General features: G+C 36.9%; 1 protein-coding gene across 3 annotated transcripts in view; it reads left to right on the top strand.

Moving 5' to 3' along the window:
• Positions 1-23009, top strand: part of LOC145981701 (techylectin-5A-like) — a 268003-nt gene that overhangs the window by 181354 nt on the left and 63640 nt on the right. For all 3 annotated transcript variants that reach the window (XM_083115101.1, XM_083115102.1, XM_083115100.1), the window contains 2 exons: positions 677-737; positions 6452-6570. In XM_083115101.1, the coding sequence (XP_082971227.1) occupies positions 677-737; positions 6452-6570 (180 nt within the window). The remainder of the gene's footprint in view (positions 1-676; positions 738-6451; positions 6571-23009) is intronic.

Raw genomic sequence — 23009 nt, 5'->3', positions numbered from 1 at the left:
AAAAAAATAAAATGTTCTGACTTCTGGTAAAAGCTGAGGCTGTAAAGAGACACTCAGCACACATAAGGACAAAAGAACAGGACAACACAAACAAAATTATACTGGCCATGGTGCCAGTCGCTAGAGCCTCGTTAGTCTTCAGTCCAGGGTGCACTAACGTGGAAGTGAGGTTGACATTTGGGTGTACTACGTGGAAGGACACCCCTTACACCCCTAGTGGGTCCATTGGATGGATCTAGCTGAGTGGTCTGTCAAGCAGATTCATCGAACTCGCAAGCCATAGCAGGCTAAAAATTTATCTGTCTTTTTAAATGTTTTCACCGTTAGTCACTTACTACTACACTCGAAAGATTTAGAATTCAAAGGTATAAATACATTCCAAAAATTTTCAGTTTATTTTTTACCACTCTACAAGGCTAATTGTTTGTCTTGTTTCTACCAATTTATACTATAAATATAAATATAAATATATATATATATATATATATATATATATATATATATATATATATATATATATATATATATATATATATATACGTCATGGTTTTTTCTCCTTTATCAACGTAATATTATGCCTAGCTTCTTTCAACGAAACTTAACAAACTTGCTGCATGAAGAGAAATATTACTCACTTGAAGCTTGTATTGATATTTGGTGTGTTTGTTGTTTACAGGAAGCTGCTCCTCCGAGTAAAGTGACGTCACCTGAAAGCCCGAAAGTGAACAAAAAGAAAGGTGAGCAAGAAGACGTAAATTACAACGGCAACGGCAGCGTCATTGAATAAAATCTATTATATCGTCCACTGAGAATGCAAATGTTCTATGTCCAATTTTTCATTTTTTTCGTGAGAGCCCTTTAAAGTTTAACATGATATATTTCTTGAATCTATGTCACCATTGCGTTGAAAGTTTGCCTCATTGCAGAGTCTCTGATATATTGAAGCCTCTATATAAAGATGTAGTTGTTTGATTACGTATTTATGTTGTAATTAATAATTGAAATTTTAAATAGAACAATTGCACACAACACTAGCTTTGATTTGAGAGATCTCGCAGATAGAACACTGCATTCTGAAAACGAGATGGAGATGAAGCAATTTCATTATAAATTTGTTATTCGGTAGCAAAGTAAGAGAAAAACGTATTTTGGGAAATCAATCAACTGGTTTGATTCGACTATTATTCAATTTTTTTGTCTGTTGACAACAAAACTAAGAACCGAAGACCACTACTATTTGTAAGCAGCTCCCACAAGTGAGCAAGTGGTTTATCTCACACTCGGATGGTGGTTGTGGTTGGTTCAGGAAATTGTCGTAGGTTTTCATTCTCGTGGCTGAACCAAAAAGACTCAATATTTCAATATTGGTTGCATGTAGGTATCAGACGATAGCAGAGATGAAATAATTGCATCCTAAATAAACTACAGCCAAAATATCTCAAGTTGTTTACAATTTCTATAGAACATTTACATTATTAATAATGTATTATGAGGATTCGTGATTTTGAGGATTTTCGTATTGCCCGTATTGATGCTTATTATGCACGTTAAACTGGCTTGTTTAATGCATACGAACCTTAAAGTTAGCGTGCAGTGCAAGATTTCCGCCTTAAAGGTATACTTACTTGCTATGGGGCAGCTATGTTATTCGAATGTACAGATACAACACTGTTGCAGATTATGCGAGTTTATTTACATAATGTGCAAGCGCAATTAGACTACATAAATAAATAAAGTTTGTTCGACGATAAACTCGCTGAAAGAAAAATATTGTCTTATCACTTAGGCCAGTTTGATGGATATTCGTTTAACTAATTAATAATGAACTAAATCTGTCTTTTGTCTGTCAAGCTGCTTCTTCACGTAGTATAGAAGAGAAAGATCATGAACAAAATATAAGCCTAATTGAGTGATTGCCTGCAAGATCGGAACTTAAAACATTACGGAAAGTACTTATCCTTCTCCTTAGTGATGTATACTGGTTTAAGAACCTGGGCTATCGCGCCATATCATAGTGTTCGAATTGACAAACAATTGCTGGTGGGGGTGTTTTTGTTTTTTAACTCATTTGGGGTGGCGGGTTGAAGTGATGTGACTCTGTGATTAAAAATATATACCTCATAAATAAAACATGGAAATATGCACTGTCAGTAAGGAAAGGATTTCAAGACTTTCATTCTTATTTGTATAAATAAGAGACCCATATTGTGAAATATTATGTAGGCCTACATACGAGAATGAAAATAAAATTTCAACTTACCTATTTTCATGATTTTAAGTTCGGGTACTCATTCTTGGCGCAGTGGTAACGTCGTTGCCTTGAAACTAAGGGGTCCCGGGTTCGATACATGGTGGTTTAGATACCACTTTAACTGTAGGTCCGATCCCCATTAGCTTATCTGTTCATAAAGTGGGCATGCAAGAAAATTCCACAACGATTTGGAGCTTATCGTCATTCCTAAGCCGAATAGACAGCTTGTTAATTATGTCCCTCATTTTAGTTCACTACACAGCACAGCACATATCATTCACAAAAATACAATCCACTCAATACTGTATTCACACGCTGCCTCTAAATAAATTCCACGCACCAAGACCACTCGACGCGATCTAGACTAGAACTGGTCCTTCATTTCGGTAATTTTTAGATGCACTCATAAACCATTCCCGCTCAGCCAACAATTTTCTACTCCCCAGTGTATCTCTAGTTGCTTGAAGGTCAACGACCTCTTTTTCAACTCTTCTGCAAGTGTTCAATGATGTTCATGGCCATGCCATGTGACACACTTTCCGCTTGCCTGCGATATTTTGGCTTCAAAATTCCCCATTCCTTGGAAAATTACATGCTGGGAAAAATTTGTTTGCAACATTGACCCAGACTGTTGAGGAAGTTCAGAGGGTTCCCCCCCCGCCATATGCTACCCTGTTCTCTCTCCTGTAACAGTTTGGCTCCACAATTCCCCGATCCTGGGGAAATAACATGCTGGGAAAAATTGGTTAGCAACATTGATCGGGTGCTCTTTGTGGTAGATCTGCCAAGATTGCCCATTAGCCCCGTGGAGTTTCCCGCAGACGGGCCAGCCGTCTCGCGAATTCAAAGAAAGCGGGCAATGTTTCCAACTCCTCTAAGAAATCAGGTTCATCTTCTTATTGAAATGAACAATTTTTTGCACATTTTGTGATAGATATTTTTTTCTGTATTTTATTCACTGAGTCTGGGCTTCGCAGATAGCCTAGGTAGCCCCGAATATACGCCTCTGCTTCTCCTCCATATCGTGGTTTCTCGGACACCTTCACACAGTGTCTACCTTGAGGAAAACAACTTCCTCTCCCTGGGTCAGAATTCAAAATGCGCTGCCTGAAGGGCTGCGAGGTCGCACCGAGGCTTCCTTATTACGTCATTGCGTAACCGATTCTATTGACCTCTGGTGGCAAGATTAATTAATAATGTTTCCATCAATCTGGAACAAATGAAACAGAAATATAACAAAATGACGGCTCCGCGCACTCTACGGTCCATATTATTTGTCAAGAATTGCTCTCTTTTATGCCATTTGTATACCTATTTGTCATTTCCTTGTCCTCTTTTATGGCTGTTTTTCAACTCATGATTTTGAGGATTTCCTCATGAAAATGAGGATTGAGACGTTGCCCAATTTCCCCCCTTTCAGGGGTTGTGTACTTTGATGCTTATTGCCCCATTGCCCTGTATTACACTATTTCCAAACCTATTTTGTCATCTCCTGGTACTCTTTTATGGCTGTATTTTCGGGACATGATTTTGAGAATCCTCATGAAAATGGATTTCCCCCGCTCAGTGGCATGGGCTATTTGCCACCCACTGCTCTGTATTATGCCACTTCCAAACCTATATTTTACACATCCTCACACTCTTTCATGGACTGTTTTTCAGCTCGTGAAAGTGAGAATTTAGGTGTTGCCGAAACTTTACTTGCTAAGGAAGATGTGTAGCATCGTGAAAACCGCAGACGATCTTGAGGTTCGTACGGTCGTTGACCATAACTCGTCCTATCTTGTTAATCTATTTCTCAACCTAGCTTAACCTATGAACCTCTTTGCCAGGGTTTCCACGTAGCCAAGCGCTTAGCGCCTGGTGGTTCGAGCATTAAGCCTTCGTTAAGAGGACAGAATAGAAAGCTACTTGAAAGAAGAAGTAGCTACTCCGCTTAGAAATGTTAGAAAAATACTTTTTTTTAAAAAAAAAAATGACTCATAAAATGCACCTTCCGAAATTCTAGGAATCCATCTTTCTGAACTCTTAGAGATTCCTAACTCTTGTTTTTCATGTGTCTTCTCCTAATGTTTTCTTTCTTTACATCCCTCAAATTACATTTGTCTTTTGATTAGATTAAATTATGATTTGGCGGTTTGATCAACAAGAATTAAAAATATATTTTAGCGAATAAGACGTCTTTACGATTAGTTAATTTGCTCTCTAATGTCATTCACTAAAAACAGATAAGAAAGATGATGACCTATTGAAAAAGGTTAGAAAAGTTTGATCACTTAGTTTTTCAAATCGCTAATAGATGTCACTCACAGAGTGACATCTATTAGCGATGTATATGAAGATGTATATGAAGAGAAATTGGGTCATTCCCAACTGGCGGTACTTACAGAACAAATGGGGTGAGAATAAATTGCATGATCCTTAGTTCGACTCCTCAAAAAAACAGGAATCTTGTCTTTTTGTTATTGTTCCCTCTCGCTCTGAAAACGTACATGTTCTATACATCAGATTATGCAAACCATATTTTTTCAGCCTGTGTGTTCTTGTTACAAACAGCGGTTCGTGATTGCGCAATTTCCTGAAGCTAAAAATCCACTTCCGTAGCACATCACGCCAAGTGCGCGTTCTGATAACATACATCTCTACACTTTTGCTAAGTGTATCTAGAAGCCCCCACCCCACCCAACCGTCTCTTACAGACACTAAGAAAAGTCACTGAGTAGAAATTGTGAAGGTATGGGGTGTGAAAATGTATTTTATCTTTTTCCCATAAACCTAAAACATGCCATCAGAAATTATTGCTATCGTGTGATTTAAAAAAAACCTTTACGCTGTCTGAAGAAATGTAATTTGTTGTGATTTATGTCCATTTTAATTTAACAGACTCCTTGATTACATTTCTTTTCTAGCGTACAAGCAGTAGTCGGAATGAATGATATGGACACAGACACTCTTCACAATTCTGACATCATCGGAGGGGGATTTTTCAGAAGAGCAACCCATTTGTGTGTGTGTAGAGTGTTGACTTTGTTTAGAATTTCGGAATATTGTTTGAGATAAAAACAGACGCTCGACGGCATAAACGAGCGAAGAGTTACGTCTTAGTCCCTTTTGTTCACAGAAAAAAAAAGTTGTTTTATTAAATCTATCATTGATTTCCTAAATGTTAAATATTATTATTTCACCACAAAATCTGAAAAATTGTACTCGTTGTTTTACTACTACACTGCGACTGATCCCAAAGCAGTTTTCTGTTTTTAACTTATGATTTAATTGAATATATATATATATATATCTTAAATTCCAGACATTAATTGTGCAAGGTTCACTTAAGTATTGGCAGCATAGACCATATTGTTGATTGTCCCATTGTTGATAATTATCAAGGATTAAATAGAGCAGAATACAGAAGTACTCATTTCTGGACAAGACTGATGTACTAATTTTTAACACTCGAGTTTGTGTGGATTGTTGATTTTGTATTTTTGTTGTTGTTTTAATCGCATTTCTGTTATTCTTGTATATATAATACTTAGATAAAGGGACAATCACAAATTACACTCATGCTCAAGACCTGGATCAAGTATGCAGATTCTACAGTGAAAGATTTGGTATTTTATAGATAAGTTTAAAATTACCATTATACTTTTGCATGTTTGTTTGATTACGTAAAGTTGGAACGCACAGTTAATTTATCCGCTCTTTGTTAATGACGTGCAATGTTTGCATGCATTTTTTGTTGTTTTTCGTATCATTAATATAATTTCTAGGCAGAGACATTGCGAGGATATCTGGCTGATCCGCCAATCCTCTTCCAAATTTATATTATTTATTTGGTTATAGATAAAACACAACAAGCCTTTAGTTTATGATGGTAAATATAAATTTCAGTTAATAAGCATTCCAGTACAATATCGTTACAAAAACAATAACTAACTGTATGAAACGTAAAAACAATAATGGAAAACAGTCGTTCTGGATAGTCACTCATCTGTTGGATCGAGTATCACAGTCTATGTTTTTGTAATAATACTTGATAATATTTCATTTGTAATACAATTGATTTATTCTATTACTATGTACTTGCTTTATTATTGTAGAGTAATTATTAGAGCAATTATATCTATGGTAATCATAATTATTGTTACTATTCTTTCTAGTAAATAAATTTATAATAAGTAAAGATACATCCATTTTCAGAATTCTGCGAACCAGATTTCTTGCCGAGAGACTGCTGGGACTGGCTGCAGAATGGGAATACCACAAGCGGGATCTACGATATTTACATTCGGCCGTTTTGCAGCCATTGCAAAATTCAGGTATGTGAAATCACCTGTGTAACTCCATTTTAAGGGAGAGGTGTAAAAGGCGATTTTCCCTTAAGCCCCCAAATGTCAACCTCTCTTCCACGCAATGCCTTACTACATTCTTGCAGGCTAAAGAGGCTCTTGAATCACAGTACAGCTAGTATCTAATCCTCTATGTGGCTTCTGTTGTGTCCTGTTTATGTATCTTTGTGATTGTCCTTTCATCAATCTTAGCCGAAAGTGGAAGAAAAGCGGTGTAAAATAAAACAAAGCAAATCAAAGCAAACCATTTAAGTCAGGTTGTGGCAATTCCTCCCCTTGGCAAAGTATTCTTGCCAAATAGGTTGTAGCATAATATTCGCAGCATAAAAAGATTGCAATTACATTTTAAAAGTTTAACAGGGAAACCTGTTCATAAAGGACTGAGTTTATTGTTGCAAAATACATTTAAGGCAGTATTTTCACATCGCATAAGATAGAACCTGCATGCATTGACATCGCCGTCTCAAGATAAAATTTTCAAACGGGCGAGGTGCTTTCCACCCTTCTCCCCCAAAATTTCGATCCTGGTCCTCCTAAGTAGTGTATTTGGTACTATTATAAGCACAACAAATAAAGAACCATATGATTAAACAGCCCGATTTGGCTACACTTAAAACTATGCCAAGATGCCCATATGCCCCAATTTCTCAGGTGTGATATGCTCTCAATCCCAAGAATCCTGAATCCTAGTGTACAAATGAAGAAGCCTCAACAGACAGATTTGGCTACACTTAAAACTATGTCAAGTACCCATATGATCTTATTGCTTACAGCGTGCTACTCTGTCAAAATCCCAAGAATCCTGAATTCTAGTGTACAAATGAAGAAGCCTCAACAGATTGATTCGGCCATGTGTGCAAAGGCTGAATCTGTGAGATTGTTGTCCATAAACTTGTCAAAAATATACCCCTCTTGATATTGTTATGGCCACACTTAAAACTAAACCAAAAATGCTCATATGAGCTTTTGCTTACACAGTAGTATAATAAAATATATGCTTAAATACTTGTTGCTGTTATGTTAATATGTTACCTGGAATATGCTCAATATTTTAATTGGGCACCAGGCCCAACTTGCATATCTAGTACTAAGACAATGCATTGTGCAGAGGCTTTCTAGAATTGCTCTGTGACTCTCTCATTTCTTACATCATAAACATATGATTTTTCACCTATAAGAATAACACTACATATGGTGTCATCAGGGAGTGTATCATATAATTCACAGATAATTTTAATGTTTGTCCTGTCATTAACCACAACTTGTTTTCTTTTTGAGGTGTTGATGACAAACATGGGTCTCTGTGCTTTGAATTCATCTGGTGTGTAATACATGTCAGTATTGCCAGTTGTGACCCTTTTGTATGCTGTAAATGCTTCATATAATTTAAGAAAATCATCCTTGGACATGTTTAAATTATAATTTTCTCTAGGAAACACCTCATTTCTGCCATTTTTAAGATATATGTTTTTGATGTTGCAGTTATCAAATTTACTTGAATTTTTTTCCTGATTATTGTCTCTTCCAGTCTGAAACAGTACCACCACAAAATCTGGCATGTCATATTGTATACTGGAGAATGAGTTTGTAGCATCAAATTCATAATAGGTACACATTGCACACATTGATATGTATAAAATTGTAAACGCACCTGTGGATGTTTTAGGATATCTGCTTTGTATTTAAGAGCATAGCTGGCTTCATATTCAACAACTGGAATTCTTAGCTCCATAGTCTGAATAAGGCATTTGCCTTCATCAGGTAGAGTATTAGGCAGAGCTTCCCCTGTAGAGTTTAATGAACTGTACCTCATTAAAGCATTATTATCATTGGCAGCTCTTCTAAATGTAATTCTTAAACCACCCTTCCACATAATATCTTTGTAATCTGAGAAGAATCCTGGCAACAGGCGCATGGGGAACAGCACTGTGTGGCTCTTGGACAATATTTTATCACCAGCTTCAAATCCACCTATTTTGTAGTAAGAAGCCTCGGATAATTTTAGTGTGGCCAAAGCTGTAGAAGTAATACCAGGGTAATCTACTCTGTTTATAACAACACCATGTTTTCTGATCTCAATTTCAGAGAACAGATGCGGCACAAAATTGTCTACCAATCTTATATTTGAATTTGCCGGATAATCTGTACCATCGAGCTTTACAACATCAAATTTTATGTATAGATCTGTTCTGTGGGGGTGTATAAAGCCATCCCCTACATCAAGATCAACCTCAATCTCTGTGTTGGGTTGATTTACATTTGCAAATGTCCTCCTGTTTGGAGGGAATGATTGTAGCTCATAACTTCAATATTTTCCATTTTTTTGTATGTATTTTTATTTAAATATTAATCTCTATGATAGCAGTTGTTGTGGCTCCAGCAAAATCAACTAATTCTTCTTTTTCATTAGTGACCATCAACTCAATGTAATCTATTCTATTATGACACACAGGAAAACATAATGTTGGGGATGGAGTGTAGATGATTGGCTCCATAAATTCAGAGTTAGGTTTGAATGTTGCAATGATGCCAGTTTGTTTGTGAGTGCCTATGCCATTTGATTTGGTGATCATACCCTCGGCCACATTACAGTGAATATTCAGAGTCTCTATAGCTAAGAATTTAGGTATATTAATAGCAGTGTGTTTGATGGCTGGTTCAAGTTTTGTGTTGTTCTCAAAGCCTAACAGCTCTCCTATAGTACCCAGATCCACTGTTTCTGTAGCAGACACAATCTCTACTCTGTGAGTGACAGAATTTTGAGTTAACACTATACCTCTCGGTAACTGAGCATTTAGAGTGGACAGATTATACTGCCCTGGAGTGATGACAATCTTTTGATCACCAACTGCAATTGTGTTGTTGTGGTGTGTAATATTAGGGATCAAGTACATGCCATAAAATGCTCTGAGAGCTATTGTTTTGGGATACACTATATCATCATGTAATCTAAGTTTCAATATTGAATTTTGGCTGGTGCGATGGAATACTCCCATGATGTTTCAGATACCACAGGGCCTTTTGAAAATCTTCAATTGATGGTTTATTTATTTGAGACAGATATCTAAGAACAGATAAACACAGATGTCCACAATTAACATCTTTGAAGTTTTGAAGACGGTCATTATAGTAATAAAGCTTAGTTGATTTTAGATATTTTACTAAATTTTCAGGTGGAATACCTCCAAATGAATCAAACACAAATGCCTCATCTTTTAAATATTTAAGATAACAGATCCAGTGAGTGCCCTGATTTTTGTACTTATCCAAATTAACTATGCCACACTCTTTGTTGAGTGGTTGTTCTGGTAAAGAATCAGACATGTACACACCTCTAAAATTTTTGATGCCCAGTGGCTTGATTAAAGCTTCAATATCTTGGTTCGTAAGGGGCTCTTGTTTTTTTTAAACTTATTCATGGCTCTCTTAACACCTTTGCCTTGTTTTTCCATAGCCAGGTTATGGCTCTTCAATTTATCTAATTCTGCCTTATTCTTCTTGGCATCTATTACTGTTTTTGCTATAGCAGCTGATCCCCCAGCCAAGCTCCCCACAGCCCCAAGTGCTGCTAAGATGGCCGGGATAGTAAATATGAAGCCACCCACATGTGGTTTTTTCTAGATTGCTGTAATTTTTTTAATTGAGGGGTACTAAGTAATAATTTCATACCATGGCCCTTGGCAAGACAATAATTTTTTTTCTTGCACTGCTTTTTGGTTAAAAGGCTATCAACAGTTTTAAGAGATTTAAGACCTGCATAAGGTATCTGATACATAACACCCTTTGCCTTCATCCTAGGTTTATTATATATATATATATTCTGGGATTACATAGTTTAATTAAGAGGCTTAAATTTATTTAATTTATCACAACCCCCACCCCAGTTTTTGTTTGGTGTTCATAGCTATGGTGGTCCCCAATGCTGCTATTTTTTCACTTAAAGAAGCATCTTTGCTTACAAATCTACCAAATGCAGCCTCTTCTAATTTCTTGTCTGCAACATGTCGCCTCTCAAGATCAGAATGTGTGTTGTATGCTATGTCATGGTCTCTACAAGCAGCATCTAGGGGATTAACACCAGGGTCACCTCTGTTTAATCTATGGTCCAATTTTGTACCTGGACCACAATACTGATAGCCTGGAATGTGTAGTTCAAATGGCAGCTTGTTTATGATGTCATTAACCAGCCCCCGACCCTCAGAGATATTCCAAAATTTAGGTGGTAGAGTATTAATAATTTTTATAAGATATCCAATGCCCTTAGTGTCATTCACTATAAAATTAGACAATTTGGTTCTTATCATGTCCATAATTCCAACCTTTTCATTGTAAAAATTGTGGTTGCCAGCATTTTCCTCCCCAGCTATCACCAGCAAACTATCTACAAGTTTCCTGACATCATCAACCCAGACAAATTCTTTAGGCAGGGTGTTGTACTGTTTGATTCCACTACCTGTCTTGATCTGTGACCATATGGGCTTGATTAAGTTGTTGTATTTTGCTCCACTGCTAGACTTGACTCTTTTTTGTGTGGGATCATTGTTCTGGTATAGAGCATCTGATTTTATTAATATTTCTTTGTAGTGCTCATAATCTTGATCTGTATAGCTGCCAGGTCTCTTCCGAGTCATCAGTTCCCACAATCCAGGTGCTCCGGGATACTTAAAAAAACCACCTCTTTCGCCAAGATGAGATTCTGAATATACAATTAGATCATCTCCCATAAATGTTACTCTGAAATTGCCAATTCTATGTATGATGCTACCATCACGCTCTGTGTCAGCATATAGGCCAAAGACCTCATCTTTGTTGTCTTTAGGTGTGCTTAAATATTTTTGAGCAAGAAGACCCAATTCAATAGGATCCTGAGTAGCTTCAATTCTTCGAGGGGCAACAGTACGAGGTGTATGAATACTAGAAATGGGGTGATTGGATAATCTAATATGTTCCTAGCAGCTACAGGTACAAGCTCTGTGATCAAATTTTGATTTTGCTCTGTAACAGTTTTGATATTTTTACCTAATTCACTAATAGCATCAATAATAGGTTGTTCTGTTTGCTTGTGTTGTTCATAGATTCCTCGGTTCTCTGATTTCCATCCCTTAAATCTTTTTACAAGATAATCTCTTAATTTAAGATCATCAATAATTGGCCTTTTCATGGTTATTTATATATGTTTCAATGTCTAGAAAATTGTTGATTTTATTTCTGTATTTACCACTATTGGGTTTCCTTGTCATATCAATTGTGACAAACCCATAACTGTCTTGATTCCAGCACCTACTGTAAAACTTGGAAAAATCATTGTAGCTCAAGTCCCCACCTACATATTCATCATGTATGTGTTTGAGGTTGGTATGATCTTGATGAAACACACATATAAAATTGCTGTTGTCTCGGATCAGCTGCTTTGGAATTTTAGAAAAAGTCTGTGCCAGGTAGAAGCAATCTATGTTTTTGTGCCGCCCCTGTGTAAAAAAAGTTCTAACCTTGTTTTGATTATCCAGTATAATATCATCAAACACAACAACAGAGTTATCAAGACAGTCATGGAGTGGCTTAACATCTGATTCAAAAGTGGCTATATCCAGTCCATCATATAGCTTCATCAGCTGCTGATATTTTAATTGTTCCAAGCTCTTTGAGAAGACATACAAGTGCCTGTTTTTCCAGTCTAACCAGTTGGGTGCCAATAAAAAATTATCAATCATTAGTGTAGTTTTACCACAAGCCGATGGCCCAACAGTAAGACATCTAATATTATCAGGCAGCAGTTTGCCATTTCTCTTATTCTGCTGTTCAGGATCTGGTAGTATTTTTATAACATCCCAGGTGTTCATAGTATCACTTTGTCTGCATCGATCCAGCTGTGTTCTGGAAGTCCTAGCCATCTGACAAGTATCTTGTTGCCTTTTCTGCGGATGATTTTTTCTATGAGATATGTGTCAGGCTTCTTAGTTTTGCTGAGTTCTTCTTCATAAAACCTGCCTTTGAGAATTTCTCCTCGGTGGTCTTTTATTATATATGTGTTAAGGGTCCCAGGTTTAACTTGAACCACTGTAAATAATTCAGTGCTCCAGTTTCTGGTAAAACCTCTTTTGAATAAATGCTTATATTTGCTGATTCTTACTTGATCACCTACCTTGTATTTGGCTTTTCTTGTTGTTGGCTGGTATCTAGGATAATAAACAGTGCTGATCAATTTTTGCTCATCAGATGAAGTTACTTCAGAGGGTTTCATGTTGATTGTGGAATGGACCGAGTTGTTATATCTATCTAAATGTTCTGGAAGAATATTAAGCCATTTATAATTACCTTGAAGTGTAAATTGTTTATACATATGATTTTTTAGGGTTTTGTTGAATCTCTCTACAATAGAGGCCTTGAGATCACTGTAACTCGAGTAATTTTGTATTGACTGGCTTTTAATAAATTGTTGGAACACCTAATTATAGAATTCTTTGCCATTATCTGTTTGCAAATAGCGCGGTGATCTTCCACTCTGATTGATGATTGTCCTGAAGGCTTCAGTAACACATTTTCCAGTCTTGGATTTGAGTGGCACAGCCCAGGCAAATTTTGAAAATGTATCTATGACAGTGAGTAGATACTTGTAGCCCTTGTTGATTTTGTCTTAGTTTTTCAGCTGTCCACTTGCCATCTCAACCAAGTCACACTGCATAAATCATCTATGCCTTTTGTAACCACTGGCAGTCTCTTATAATTATGTCTGGTTGTCTGTGTAATTCATCAACAATAATTTGTCTAGACATAGTATGTAAACAAGAATATTGCAACTATAGGGTGTTCAGCAGCTGATACTACAGGATTTTCTAAATACAGTTTGTCTCCTATTTGTATATTAAATTCCAGAGAGCCATCATCTTCAGCATAAGATGTCTCTAATGTATTGGGGTCTGTAAAATCCTCTAACTCTACACTGGTGATTTTTGGTTTGTTGTCAGCATTTGTTATTGATAAGGTAGGGTAGTGGTGTGCCTGTGGTTGTAGCCAATATTTGATCTTGATTGGTCTAAGTGTGCCCCCAACAAAAAACTGGTAATAAAATTGTGCAGGGGACAGTATATATATTTTGCCGCCTGGTGTAAATGGTGAATCATATTCTTTGTTGGGGATACTGTACAATTCAAGAATTACTGTATGTTTAGGATTCTCGATTATGCCAGTTATTTCTTTTTCTGCTGTAAGCAATCTACTTGTTACAGATTCAAGATGCTCATTGATAGTCCTAACAACATCATCATGGCCTGGCTTGATCTTTATGTCCACAACAAGTTTTTTGTATTGTTACACAATTTCTTGAAGCTGGGTGGCAAAAACAGACATAGCATTTGCTTGGTTGGATTCCATGCTTACTAGCTGTTGCTTGATATTAGCTACAATTTGCTGTAAATTTTCAACAACTGCCAATTTTGAATTTTGAGCAGTAAGATCATGGAGTTGTCTTCTGATATCCTCAAACAGGGCATGCAGTTCATTAATATGTTGATTAGTTGGTAGAGTGGCCACTGTCTGAGTAAGTTGTTTGATCTCTGTCTGGATATTCTTGATATCTTCTGATTTCAATATGCGATTCACAGCTCTCTTAATATTTTTAAGTTCCTGTGATGTAGGCAGATTTGATACAGTATTCTGCAAAGATTCAAGTGCCAATTTCACATTATTTAATTCAGAAGCATCAGCCACACTTTGCATAGCATCTTGGAGCAGGGTTATGTCTGCCTGAGTAGGTGTTGATTGTTGTAAAATTTCAAGCTTTGTTTGGATATCATCAATCGAGTGATGAAAATGAGATAGCTCAGATTCAGTGTTGAGGTTTTCAAGTTTTGTGATCTGTTGCTGGACACTGACAAGGGTGTCTACAATACCAGGCAAGCGGGATTCTAGAGTTTCTTGTACATTTGTCAGATCACTTTGCACTGCTGCTATGGTACCTTCAAGATGAGTTATGGTACTCTGAATTTTTCCAAAATCTTCATATGTTTCAAGTTGCAGCTTAATGTTGGCAACACTCCTAGTTATAGCACTCAAAGCATCAGAAGATGGCAAGTTGTTCATAAAATTTTCAAGTGTCTCAATTTTTTCTTTAACCTCGGCTATGCATTGTTCAAGGGGTCCAGATTAGGTATCTGGAGTGATTGAATCTGTTCTTTTAGAGTGGAAATCACTAGATCAAAATCTTCTTGTGATTTTATGCTTTTGACAATTGTTTGGAGCTGTGTCTGGACATTATTAATCTGTTCTTCCAATTGTTGTTTCAATTGCTCAGAGTTGGTGGCCTGGGTCTTAAATTTGGCTTGAAGAGCTGCTACAGCCTCCTCTAAACTTTGAAAATTATCCAATGTAGCCAAATCAGTATATTTTTGAAGCAGCAATTTGAGTTCTGAATCAATTTTAAGAAGAGGGTCCATGCATTGTGATTGTAAATTTGTAATTTCTAGTAGAAGACTGGCATTGAGTGTGGTTTGTAAAGCTTGTAAATCACTTCTTAATTTTTTGACTCTGACATCAAGCATCAGAATCTCATCACTGTGATCTTCATGCCTTGTATGGCCAAATATATCATTAGGCATTTTGTTTTAGTGGTTATTTATTATTGAATATCTAATTCATAATTCTATAAAAAAGGGTATAAGCTTGTCATAGGATCCCGGGACCTCAATATATAAGCAGTCACCAGCAGAAACAGTATATACAGTGCCAGAAATCATGTTTGAGTGCTTAATTCTATAAATATTTCTCCCTATTGAAATCTTGACATTACCCTCGGGGGTTGTAATAAATTGTAATTGACCACCTGCAGGTAATTGGTAATGATTTAAATTATTGTTAAATATGTACAATGTTTTACCTCTTTCATCATCAACATCTCTAAGTATGCTGTTCAGGTGAATAATTAACAAAGCACTTAGTTTAGATATCATAGATTGTATATCAGAAGAGGGTGCTAGTGTTGGCAGGTCCATAAAAGCCTGTTTTTTGAACCCAAATAAGTTCATAGGCATGTTTATTTATTTCAAATCATGCTCTGTAATTGGGCATTGTTTGCCACTTTTCAAATCACAATGACCCCATGGTAGAGTATGTATGCCACATGATAAAATGCATCTCTTATCATCATGTGGGTCCAGAGCCACTTTTCTTACAACATTTGTAGTCAACAAGTGATCCTCACTCTGAATTCTGCATTCTGATGTTCTGATTGTGCTACATGATTTGAGACAATTTTTGTAATCTTTAAATTGGAACTCTTTGTCTACAGTTACTCTGCCAATGCCCTTGGCTTTTTTTGCAACAGCACCACTACATGTTTCAAATCTGTACATCTTGGCCCTTAACCCAGCAAATGCCACAATAACATCACCAAGTGTCTCATCTTTTAACTTGCCAGGCACCTTTTTGTTGTGTGGTTGAATCTTTGTATGTTCACTGGTATCAAAATATTCAAGCAATGCAGGCTGTGTCATATCTTGATAAACATCTTCTGTCTGAATATCAAGAATAAAGCTATCTGTGTCCATGTACATCAGTTTTACACGATCAACATAAATAGGCTTGAGCACATCATAATGGAGCTTTAGCATGTGTAATTTGGCCAATTCCAATATCACAGCCCCTACATAAATAGGCTTATCAAACTTAATCTTTGTTTTTTTCATGTTGAAGAGTGCCATATTTTCATCATAAATTCTTCTGTAATTGAAATTAGGCTTTGCTATCAATTTTTTGCTCAGGCTGGTGTCAGTAATTAATTTAACATTAGTATGTTTTCTGCCATTTTCTATGGTTTTGCCATACGCTGAATTGACCATCAATTTAAACAAGGTCTTATCAAATTGGCTCATTGCAGATGTTCGAAGCTCTGTGTTTGTATCAATATATGGCTTCAACCATCTTGAGTGCCTGAACCTCAAAACTTTTCCAACTTTGGTCACTTGAACACCATGATGCATCAGGAACTGGAGGTTTTTGTTAAATATGACATAATCCTGTTTTGGCTCTAGAGTCATCATTAGCTTCTTCTGTTTAGAGCCAGGTGAACACTCAACCTCAGGAATTGGGGGCAGATCAGAAAATTTGTTGTGTAAATCATCAGGAATTGTCAGATCAACCTCTAAGAATAGACCATAGTCACTGTCATCAAAATCCTGAAGATCTTCAATATTGAAATCTTCAACCCACTCAAGCCCTGCATATGGCAGTTTATCCATCATAGCATAACCATACAGGCTGTTGGCATCTACATACAGTATATAATTTGATGGCAGGGCTGGATCATAATTGAGAATATACTTGTTATTTGCTCTGGCATATCTCTGAGAACATTGCACCATGCCTCCTCTTATACATTGTTCCATAAACAGATACATATCTTGATCTTCGATCAGATCCAACTGCATTTTAGTGTTTAAAAACATTGCAGACCATGCTATGCCTGGTGCACTGTAGAAATACATTGGATCCAGTATATAATTTTCCATCGATGATTTTCTAAATGCCTGAAGTATATCAGCTAAGAGAGTGACATCAAGTTTAAATATGCCTTGTGATAATCACCAAATGTCTGGCATTTTAAATTGTTCCATATCAACTGGGCATGGTGATAATCTTCATCAGTGATTCCAGATGCTCTGAGTTTGCTGTAGAACTCTTGTTGTGGTGGCAGAGAACACTCATCAAATTTAGAAAAATCTGTAACATAGTCATATGGGTATACACCCTTCCGCCTAATTAATTTCAGGTCCTGATTTGGAAACAAACCACATGTGATTTTCAATTGATCATCAGATAATTGACTGGCCAGTGTAGCCAGGCTAGCGGACAGAATTCTGTAGGAATCAAGAAATCTTAAGTGAATAGGAACACCATTAACTTTAATTATCTTGCTAATGGCAATATATTTCTCATTATTTTCAGCTAAAATATTTAAATTCTGCTTGTCAAACCCCTCGTACCTGATCAAATGATGAAAATCATAATTGGATGCACCATGGCAAAATATAGGGACAAATTTTGGTCTCTGGATCTTAATATTACAGCTATTACACAGGGCCATTTTGAATTTACCATTTGTATGAGAATGGTGATGCACCTTGATATTTGTATCTGAAAATTCAGAATCACATACCGGGCATTGTTGAAATCTTCAATCTGTTCCTCTGTTAAAGGCATCATGGGTTTTGATTTTAATAAGATATTAGATGCTATGTCATGGCACTGATTTTCTATTCTATGGTCAAATTTTTTGATGGCATCTGATCCCATGTATAAATATTCTTCACTAACAACACCATCCTGTACAACAACATAATAAAAACTAGAAATAAAAACTGGTATGATGTAATTGAAGATTCATCAGGATCTGGGCTGCAGAATGCAAGGGGTTTGAGATTTGATTCAAAATCACAGACTATATATGCTGGGTGTTCCAACAAGGCTTCAAATTTTTTGAATTTGGCATTTTCACTTGGACTAGGCATCACCATATGAACAGGTTTATGGTTGCCACAGTATTTTAGATGCTCAATTAACTTGTTGTTAGCAATTTCTGCATTCACTTCCCGAATCCCATTCACCATTTTTCTACCATCAAATACAGTCAAACATCTTCTGCACAACTTGAATATTGTATTGGATTTGCCTTGTTGTTTTCTGACTAAAGCTTCAAGACTGTGTATTAGAGTGTAATGGCATGTGTCATCCCCTTCAATTAAGAGCAGATCAATCGGAACAGCAGAATCATCATCAAATGTACTGATTCTGAGAGGTGCTATCAAGCAATTGCCACGGCCAGTAGAACAAATATATACATTAATAGATAATTGTTTAGCATTGATATCCCTGGCCTTTTTTTCAAATTTATCAATATTCTGAACTGACATTGGATATTCTAAGCCCTCCATTGCTTCATCAAAATTGTATTCATATTGTTTATAATAAGTTATTCTCTGAGGATTCCTTAAAACTGGATACAAAGCAGCTAAAATACACCACAGAAAACATTTCTCATCATTATTTTCTATGTTAACCACGGCTTTCTTGTTTTTAATATTGGCAGGTAATGGCAGATATGTAGAACCTTGTAGTGGGCTGAATTCAGAAATATTAAGATATAACTTGTGTGGAGATCCACATAGGCTCCATCCTGATTATTTTGCTGCAAATTCAGAGTTTTTAATATTCAATTGCTCTATCAAACTGCTTATTATTTTGTCTAAATTTGCATTTGAATATACAGCTACAGTTTCTGTTATGTGGGGCTGTGTAAATTTTGTGCCATTTGATTTCTTATATTGTGTAAACAATTTGAGGGACAGCTTATAAGAGCCATTTTGTGCATTTAGAATTGCCTGCACATCAGGATTTATACTGTTCAAAAAATTCTTAATATCACATCTTGGCTCTGATACAAAACAGTGATCCCTAAGTTGGCCAGCAAAACTACTATGGATAGGTGGTGCATAGCGTGGCTGCTTTGCCGGTCTAGCATTAACAGGTGTTTCATGCTTCCTTTTCAGACCAGATGTAGATGGCTGTGAGGGCAATATTGATGACTGTACATAACAAGTACACTTATGCCTATTGTAATATGCTTTGCTTAATATTTTATGGCATCTTGGACATATTTTTGTAGCCTTTCTGCATTTCTTAGGATTACAATTATGCCGGTGCCTAGCCCAATTAGAACTAGATATATTTTTATTGCATTGATTGCAATATTTCAAGTTTGGCATTTTTATTGTTTGTTTATATAAAATTTCTTGGTCCAAAAAAACAGAACTATGGATAATATGCCAAAACAATTATAACAGCAGTTAGTGACTGAGCTGGTGCTTTTATACCCAGGCAACAGCAGTAACTAGGCTCTGGTGATCCCCAATATAAAATAATTTTGCTCTATTATGCTGTTGTATAACACACTTTACCAGTATCAAACCTGGAAGCTATCAGCTGGATATCAGCTAGCAGTGAATATTCTCAAAGTCTCACGTGTGGGGATATTATTCTGCCACATGTATTTCAATCTCACACATTTTACCAGGTCTCAAACCCATTATCCCTTGATTACAAGGCAGCAAGACTAGCACTTCTCCGTGGGGAGGCCTCAAACCTAGGAGCCTTTGATTACAAGGCATATAATACCAACACTTTGCCATCAGGGGAGGCCTACACATTTTCACCAGGTTTCAGACCCGGAGCCCTTGATTACAAGGCAGCAATATTAACACTTCTCCATGGAAAGGCCTCAAACGCAGGAGCCTTTGATTACAAGGCATATAGGCCATGGGACTATGCCCACACTCTACTGAGTATCAGAGCCCAGGAGCTATGAGCTGGATATCAGCTAATACAGTCAAAATTGGATTTTAACTGTGCAGTGAATATTCTGAAAGTCTTACTTGCGTATATATTATTTCAGAGCAAAGCATTTTGGATTGGAGTCAGGTTTGCATGACAGCATACAAGAGGGTAATGTTCTTTTACTAAGAATTTTCCCCCTATTACACAGAAATATTAATTGAAGTTTTATGCTCTTCCAGTGAATTACATAGAAATATCAATAATGCCCCCTTTCAGCTTATTTTTCTGTGTAGATTATATCCCATGCATGCCAGCATATGAAAGCCCCAGGCGTGCATAATTTATTGCCCGGGGCAAGCAATTACTTAACTCAGAAATGTATCAGTCTGTTAGACAGTTTCGATCGGGAAAATTGATGCATTTCTGAGTTAAGTAATTGCTTGCCCCGGGCAATAAAACTGATCAAAGATTAGAAAGAAAACATGTAACAGTTCAATTTTGCAGCCTGCCTTTGTCCAAGGTAATCCTGTATTGAATTAGATCTGTAAGTTGTTAGAGCATGAGGATATGAGCCTTTTTGGTTTAGTTTTAAGTGTGGCCATAACAATATCAAGAGGGGTATATTTTTGACAAGCTTATGGACAACAATCTCACAGATTCAGCCTTTGCACACATGGCCGAATCAATCTGTTGAGGCTTCTTCATTTGTACACTAGAATTCAGGATTCTTGGGATTTTGACAGAGTAGCACGCTGTAAGCAATAAGACCATATGGGTACTTGACATAGTTTTAAGTGTAGCAAAATCTGTCTGTTGAGGCTTCTTCATTTGTACACTAGGATTCAGGATTCTTGGGATTGAGAGCATATCACACCTGAGCAATTGGGGCATATGGGCATCTTGGCATAGTTTTAAGTGTAGCCAAATCGGGCTGTTTAATCATATGGTTCTTCATTTGTTGTGCTTATAATAGTACCAAATACACTACTCTCCTACTTTCCACTTATCCCCATAAAAACCATATGATTTCAATGCCGAAAAAAATAGCCTTATTTTAGTTAAAGAACACGTTTATTTAATTATTTACTACCTACATAATTACATCAAAATAACATAATCCCTTAGCTTATATTGATACATGATTTTGCAATATACTTATTTTGCAACTTCAATTAATTCTTGTCAACAATAAATCTAACAATTTTTAAAATAAATAGCCACGCATCAGGTGGAGACACATAGTGGTTCATATCCCGCTTTGAGGGCCTCCCTGATGGCGCAGTGGTATCATTGTCGCCTTGTAATCAAGGGGTCCTGGGTTTGATTCCCGGGGAGGCACGTAGTATTTCGGATCCCACTTTAAACTGTAGTTTCAGTACTGATTAGCCTTACTGTGCATAAAGTGGAATTAAAATACCTACTCAATCAATCAAATATACCACTTTGAGCTGTAGGTCCAATCCCGATTAGCCCTTCTGTGCATAAAGTGGATTTAAAAATAAACTCAAATAAATTGATTGATTAACTTTGTGTTTTAAGTCCACTTTATGCGCACTAAGGCTAATCGGGACTGGACGTACAGTTTAAAGTGGGATCCGAACCACGACGCTAAAACTCAAACAAATAAACTCATACCCACGCTTATGTAATCAGATATTAGGTTTTGGCGCCCTGCGCCCTTGCGAATTGAGTGACGAAATGCAACTTTGTCTTGCGAAAATAGCTATCTTTCTAGCATCATCACTTCCAGGTTCATGGAAGGTGTATAAATATAGTTTTAGATATTGTCTCCGGTTTTGTTCGCTATTTTCTTTATCAAGGTGTGGGACATATATACTCTTGTCTAAGAGGTGATTTATTGTTAGTTATAGACGTTTCGTGGAGCAAACGCCTCCCCGATGGTGCAGCGGGTAGCGTCGTCGCCTTGTAATCAAGGGGTCCTGGGTTCGATACCCGGTAGAGGCAGCTAGTGGTTCGGATCCCACTTTAAACTGTAGGTCCAGTCCTGATTAGCCTTACTGTGAATAAAGTGGACTTAAAACACCAACTCAATCAATCAATGAAATCGTGGAGCGAACTATTACTTTTTTTTGCCAGAAAGGGGATTATATGTGTTAAAGTATCATGATGGACGCTTCACCACTTTTGGCTATTTTCACCGGTCTCAAAATCCTGGATTAATACCCTTAGCTAAAAACCATAGAAGCACCGGCGTACGCAGAAGGGGACTGATCTACAGCCTCTCCAGAAGTTTTCAAAAAAGCAATATTTTTTTCAAATGATAGCAATAAAGAACTAAGAAAACCAAAGTGGTAAATGCAGTCTTCCCTGGACAACTTTTAAAGTGAGGATTAAAGTGGAAATTACGAAATATTTCATAGTGTATCCCCCTTCCAGACCGCAGGTATGTAATATCCACAACCTTTACAATTCCACCATCCTCCGGAAAGAAAATCGTGCGTACGCCAGTGCATATAAGTTAAAGGCATTGAAGAGTATAAGACACTTATGCCGCCGTACACCTGTCAGACGCAGAAGGTCAAACACATTATACGAAATAGTGTAATATTCGCTCAAGAGCGAAGGCAGTTCGTTGGAGAGCACAAGTCTACGCCGAAGATAGATAAAATCAACACTTTCTAGTAGGATGTGCTTTACACTGAAAAAATGATACCACACGACAAACAACACAAATTTCATATTATGGAGCAGTGGCGACTCGTGGCCCTTTTTAGGTGTAGGAAGTTATACGAGGAGGTATCAAAATGTTTTGCCTGTTGAGGTATAATTTGTTTCATAATGGAAAGATTGAAACAATGAACACACATATAGTTTGCCTGTAGTGTCCTCTACTCAGAGTTACCCTTCCACACAGTTGCCATCACGTTCGATGCATTTGTGCCAGCGTTTTATCCAGCCCTCAAAACCAGTTTGGAAAAATTCCACAGAACACTCCCTGCCCCACATTTTAGAGCTGTTTTAACCTCCTGTAGGTCATCGAATATCATGCCACGAAGCACAGACTTAGCTCAGACTTAAGTAGTTAACTACGTAGAAATTTTCAGCGAAAAATTCAGGCTCGACCA

Source organism: Lepisma saccharinum, chromosome 30 (genome assembly GCF_977018435.1).
Source record: "Lepisma saccharinum chromosome 30, izLepSacc3.1, whole genome shotgun sequence".
Classification (NCBI taxonomy): Eukaryota; Metazoa; Arthropoda; class Insecta; order Zygentoma; family Lepismatidae; genus Lepisma; species Lepisma saccharinum.
This window is presented reverse-complemented; position numbering and strand designations above follow the sequence as displayed.